This window comes from Solanum verrucosum, unplaced genomic scaffold (genome assembly GCF_900185275.1).
Source record: "Solanum verrucosum unplaced genomic scaffold, falcon-dt-bn FXZP01000101.1, whole genome shotgun sequence".
Classification (NCBI taxonomy): Eukaryota; Viridiplantae; Streptophyta; class Magnoliopsida; order Solanales; family Solanaceae; genus Solanum; species Solanum verrucosum.
The window spans coordinates 554,599-560,833 of record NW_026020111.1 but is presented as its reverse complement, the minus strand read 5'-3'; the positions used below and the strand labels follow the sequence as shown (position 1 = coordinate 560,833).

Genomic DNA, 6,235 nt, shown 5'->3' with positions numbered 1-6,235 from the left:
TATATCTACTCTATCATATGTATAAACTTTTCTCTACAATAATCTTCCTTTAATATAACAAGCTTCCTCAAATTTCATCAAACAACAAGAAGAGAAAAAACTACTCTTAGTGCAATTTCATCAAACACCCAGCAAGAAAAAAAACTGATTTTTTTTTTTCATTTTCTCTAACACCCAAAAGAGAATTTTTTTTATCTATCTCCATTTTCATCATAAATCCAGATTTTTTTTAGCTTTCTCGGTTGCGTCAAAATTCCAGAAGAAATTAACTTAGAGGGTGTTTGGATTAGCTTAAAAGTTGGTCAAATCTACTTTTAAGTCAATTTTTAACTTCTTGAAGTGTTTGACAAATATAAAAATAATTTAAAATAATTCAAAAATGACTTAAAATAAGTTAGAAAGTGTTTGACAAGGTAAAAAATGATTTAAAATAAGTTTAAAATGACTTAAAATAGGTCAAAAACCAAAAGTAGGTCTCTCCCTACTTTTTATTTTTTGACTTAAAAGTCATTTCAGTTTGACTTTTTATTTTTGACTTAAAAGCTATTTTTTTAAGCCAATCCAAACATGCTCTTAATCTAATGTCATAATCCTAAAATTCGAGATACATGAAAATCACAGACCAAGAAATAGAGAACAAAATAATTTTTTTCTAGGTTAAGACGAGGTTAATACAAAGAGAGATTAAAAATTTCACTAGCACCTTCAACAATGACAATAACATGGGAGTGAAGCGCAAAAATTGGGGTGAGAAAAGTATGTGGCTCTATTTGAACAAAGAGAAAATGAAATGAAATAGGAAGTTTTAGACTTTAACAAGTAATTTTCTATGTGGCAGTTTTAAATGATGTGGAATCAACGTGGAATCAAGTGTAATACACGCACCCTTGAGCCATCCAAAAAAGGGTTTAAAATATTGTGTTTTAATGGTTTTAATGGGTTTAAGGGTTTATTTTACATAGTGGTGAGTAGAAGGGTTCAATTGACAAACTGAGTCAAGTACAGAGGTTTGTCAGGTCATTCTGCCAATTTTGAACCACTGCAAGCAGTCTGATTGTCGAGACGCGCGAGTTCAATGGAATTAATAGGGTTGGGCATTCGGTTTGTTTGATTCGATTTACGAAATTCGGTTCGGTTTTTCGGATTTCGATTTTGAAAAAATACAAACTGAAACTGAACTGAAATAAATTCGGTTCAGTTTGATTTTTACAATTTCGATTCAGTTCAGTTCAATTCTGTTAATTTTTCAGTTCGAATATCATCAACACATACATGAAACACTGATCAGTAACACACTAACACATACACATTACTTATCAGTGTCTACTACTGTACTACCTACGCTATCCTTAATCAAAGTAAGTGTACATTACTAATATGCAAATAATGTTTTTCCTACCTACTAGGTACTACCTACGCTACCTACAAATTATGTGCACTTTGTATGGTCAATCAATCAATTATTGATGTGCACTTAATAAGTGACTATCTTGCACACATACTAAGTGCAAAAACTAAGTGCACGTTGCACTAGTGCTTACTGCCTGTGGGAACTGGGAAGAATATAATTGAATATCATCAAAACATTAATACATACATGAATGATGAAACACTAATCACTAATTTACTATTCAAAAGAAAAATTACAAAGTGGCACTTCAAGTTCAAAATTGCAACAAAAAGCTAAGAAACCAAGAGTATTAGACATCAATAACAGTACAAAACAAGAACCAGCAGTCCAGCAATACAAAATAATAATTAGTAGTCAAAACAAGAACCAACAAGACAAAATAAGAATCGGTAACAACATTGCAGTCCAACTCTATCAGAAGAAAGTTGGCATTCCTTGTGTGCATTTCATTGCAGTCTAACAACAACACTACAATCTGCAGTCCAACAACAACACTGCAGTCCAACTCGATCAGTTCACCATAATAACATCAAAACTATAAATATGCCTGTGAGAAAATGGAACTCTTTAGATATATGATAGAAAGTAAACTCAACTCAACGAAAAAAAAGAGAAAAACAAGTGTTAAATGCTAATAGAAAAAGATTTTGAATTAAATTTTACTTACTGCTTGATAGTTATAACTACACATCCACAATACTAGATTCAATTCCACTATGAGCCATATCTACAAAAACATGAAAGGACTTGTTAGATATAAACAACATAAATAAGAAATTATTTTTGATATAATGAACACAAAATATTAAATTCTTACCAAGTTCAAGTAGCTCAAGATACTCTAGATCTTCCTCAACATTAATTGGAATTGGTTCACTTCTATACCAATCTTGAAGAGAAATAAGAGCTTACACTAGTTTAGGAGTCAATGAACTCCTAAAAGGATCAAGAATGCGACCTCCTGTGCTAAATGCACATTCAGATGCGACACTTGAAATAGGAATGGCTAATACATCACGAGCCATCTCAGAAAGAATAGGAAATCTTGGCTCATTAAATTTCCACCACTTTAATATATCAAAATCATCAGTCTCTGGCTCAACATCTTCAGCAAGATATCTACCTAACTCTGATTTACTACTTGAACTTCCACTAACTACTTGATGCCTCACAAATTCTAATCTCGTTCTCATTGATCCTCTTTTTTGAAAGTTGTCATCACCACTCACACTAGATATACTCGATGAGTTCCCAGATGAAGTAAGTGAAGATGATGAACATAAAGAGACTTTTCATGATTTCTTAACATAATGATCAAACAAAGCTTTCATGTATTTATCCACTGCATCAGCAAGTGGCTCCCTAATTATTTTTCCAAACATGTCACCAATTGTAAAACGAACATAAGCAAGCTTGTTTCGAGGATCCAACACAGTTGATATAAAAATAATTTTGTTCATGTTATCTGGTTCACCCCAATATTTTCTGAATTTGTCTCTTATACTTTCTGCCATTTTTTTCAAATTAGAATCTTCTGTCATCTCTTTCAAAATAAGATCAAGCTCAACAATTTCTACAAAGTGCACATTATTTGTAACATACTTTGAACCAGAGACCTTCAAAGTAAGTGTATAAAAAGTTTCAAGAAACTTAATCATTGGCCTCACATTTTCCCAATCAACACTAGTGAAGACACCTGCTTTAGTTCCATCTTCACAATCATGGGTACGGAGATAATCAAGAAATCCAATATCATAAAAACTATATCTTTCAAATGCAAGTTCAAAGTGTTGTGCAATATCAAGCATCAAATATGTAGAGTTCCACCTAGTAAGAACATCTAAACATAATGATTTCTTACAAGTTATCAATTGAGATTCACAACATTCTTTAAATTTTTTAATTCTTACAGGAGATTGTCTAATGTATTTCACGGCTTGTCTCACTCGCTTGACTGACTGACCAACTTCCTTCAATCGATCTTGCACAATAAGATTAAGAATATGCGCCATACACCTCACATGAAGATGCTGACCCTCCATTATGTTGGTTCCCCAATTAGTCAGTTGCTTAGATATTTCTTTAACAGTAACACTGTTGGAACTAGCATTATCAACTGTTATGGTAAACACATTATCCAAACCCCAATCAAGCAAACAATTAGTAATGGAAGCTGCCATATCATCACCTTTATGACTAGAAATAGGACAAAAAATTATAATTCGTTTATGCAAAGTCCAATTTCTATCTATAAAGTGGGTTGTTAGACACAAGTAGTTGATTCTTTGAACAGACGTCCAAGTATCTGTCGTAAGACAAACTTTTGGACGTGCTTCTTTGAAAGAATTCTTGAAGAGTTTTTTTTCTTCACTGTAAAGTTCATAACAATCTCTTGTCAAAGTTCTACTAGAAGGAATATGAAATTGTGGCACTATAACTTTCATGAAATTCCTAAAACCTTCCTTCTCAACAATACTAAATGGCAACTCGTCAACAATTATGATTTGAGCTAAAGCTCTTCTACTTTGTGCTTGATCAAATTTCCAAGTGTTAATCACCCCTTCCTTTGCTCCCGTTGAAGATGGTAAAAAATTTATTAATTTCTGACCATAATCTTCGGTAGAGGGAAAGTTAGGACATTTTTGTTAGTCATATGGTTATTCATGGCTGAAGTACCATTACCTTTTGTAACAGCAACATACATTTTTCCACAATAATTACATTTTGTTTTAGTAGCTCCATCTTTATCGATGAATTTCTCAAAATGCTTCCAACAAGCAGCCCTAGGTTCCATGGCTTTTCTTTTCTTTGAAGCTTCAATGTCAGCTTCAACTTCATTCAGAGATGAAGTATTATGTATGGTTTCATTTGAAGCCCCACTTTCACTTATCTTACTTCCGATTTCTGTCATCTGCGAATAAGAAGAAGAAAAGATGTGAGAACTTAGAACCCATACGAAAATCAGTGAGAATCGCAACAAACTGATATATATAAAGTATAATGGAGAATCGTGGCCAAGAAACTTACTCTTCAGGTCGATGGCTGAGCTTGCCGCCTCGCGCAGTCGCGGACTTGCGGCTGTTCTTCAATTTTCACTCGCGCAGAAGGCAGAACTTAGTTTGGTGTGAAAACTGAAATGTGAATTGTGAATTAGGGATTTAGGGTGGATAAGGATTTAGGGATATAATGGGCTATTGGGCTTAGTTGGGTTGGGCTTTTAGTTATGTTACTTAACAGTTAACTCTTAAAAATATATATGTAGTAAATGTGTATTACATAAATTCGATTTTTCGGTTAACCGAAATAAAAAACTTAAAAACCAAAAACCGAACCGAATTATCAAAATTTTAAAATTGAAAATCGAAACCGACCGATTTAACCGAAAACCAAAACTGAAATTTAAAAAGAATTAGTTCGGTCGGTTTTTTCGGTTTCGACCAAATTATGCCCAGCCCTAGGAATTAAACTTAATCGAGCTCGAATCTGTTCTTTAATATTTAGTTTTATGTAATGCTTCTTCATCAGAAATAATTAAATTCATGATAAAATGGTTGATTAAGAAAAATACAAGCATTACTAATTTAAATTGAACTTCATTATTGAATTAATATATTGGTAACTTAACTAAATTTAATGGATGAGTTTTAATTTTAATGTAGTCATCAATGACTATAATGAGTCAATCATGTTGAGCTGAGTTGGCTCAATCGAGCCCAAGCTTGATGGAGCCAAGCTTTGATCGGGTTTTAATCGAACCAAGTTGTGTCAAACTTTAATCAAAACCTAAACGAACTAAAGACACGTGAGTCAAGCCCTAAGTTGGTTTGGCTCGTTGTCAACCCTAATGGGAAGAGTTAGTTTCATGTGTGATCATATATCATTATCCACTTAACAATAAGATAAAGTAAATAACTTTTTTGATACATAAGTTATTAAACATTGTTAAGGGTAATTTTGGTTACTTTAGTAAAAATAGTTTTATGACTTCATTATAATAAAGGGATAGTTTAAAATATATACAATAAAGTAATTAGTTACAATAAATATAGTTGTGTTTTATTTACATAAAAAAAGCCAAAAATCATAGGAAATATGTATGAACTTGTTTACACACTATAGTTTGCCAAAAATCATAGGAAATATACATTGATTATATACTATAACTTTCCAGAGTCATAGAAAATATGCACTAATATATAATATAACTTACCTATACATGAGCTATACACTGAATATACATTATGATACACTCAAAAAACTGAATATAGCTTAACTATACATGAATTATGCATTGACTATACATAAAGTATATATTGACTATTCAATCTCGTTCAACTCTAAATCACCAGTAAACAATCACAAAATTTTAGATATTAAATCATCTCGATGTTTCAAGTCTTATAAAATATAATTCGCTTGAAACGATTCACAGTTGCGGTATGTCAATCTTTTTTTAAGGAAAAAGTATCCAATGGCCATTTATGGTAATAAATAATTTTTTTAGTGGACTATTTTTTGTGTAAAATATATAACCCAATGGACATTTTGTTTAATTTTCCCTATAATAAATTAGTATTTTTACGATGAATAAAGTTTAGTAAGTGCATACCATGTTTGTAAAGAAAACTTTTTTTCCTTTAGCAAAAAAAAAATCTTCACTCTCCTTGATTCATGCATGCCAAATCAAGCTAAGGATTCAAGAATTTTTTATCAAGTTACTACTTAGGAGGTTTGAAGGGAGTTTGAAATGAGGACTTTAATCTTAAGAAAATGCTAATTTTTTTATCAAGTTACTACTTAGGAGGTTTGAAGGGAGTTTGAAAT

The 6,235-nt window shown here is 31.8% G+C and overlaps 1 protein-coding gene across 1 annotated transcript; it reads right to left on the bottom strand.

Annotated features, from left to right (window-relative positions):
• Window positions 1-2,703: 2,703 nt before the first annotated feature.
• On the bottom strand, window positions 2,704-4,322 carry LOC125825453 (zinc finger BED domain-containing protein RICESLEEPER 2-like). Its single transcript, XM_049504792.1, has 3 exons — window positions 4,094-4,322; window positions 3,707-3,980; window positions 2,704-3,607 (listed from the first exon to the last, which is right to left on the bottom strand). Exons 1-3 carry the CDS (start codon window positions 4,320-4,322, stop codon window positions 2,704-2,706), a joined length of 1,407 nt encoding a protein of 468 aa, XP_049360749.1.
• Window positions 4,323-6,235: the final 1,913 nt, after the last annotated feature.

Bases quoted from the DNA above. Each gene is read 5' to 3' on its own strand.
- LOC125825453 (XM_049504792.1), bottom strand. From the start codon at position 4,322: ATGACAGAAATCGGAAGTAAGATAAGTGAAAGTGGGGCTTCAAATGAA. The intron at 3,981-4,093 runs GTAATGGTACTT...CTTCAACGGGAG, and splicing joins GTATGTTGCTGTTACAAAAG to CAAAGGAAGGGGTGATTAAC. The intron at 3,608-3,706 runs GTCTGTTCAAAG...TCCTATTTCTAG, and splicing joins CTTACGACAGATACTTGGAC to TCATAAAGGTGATGATATGG.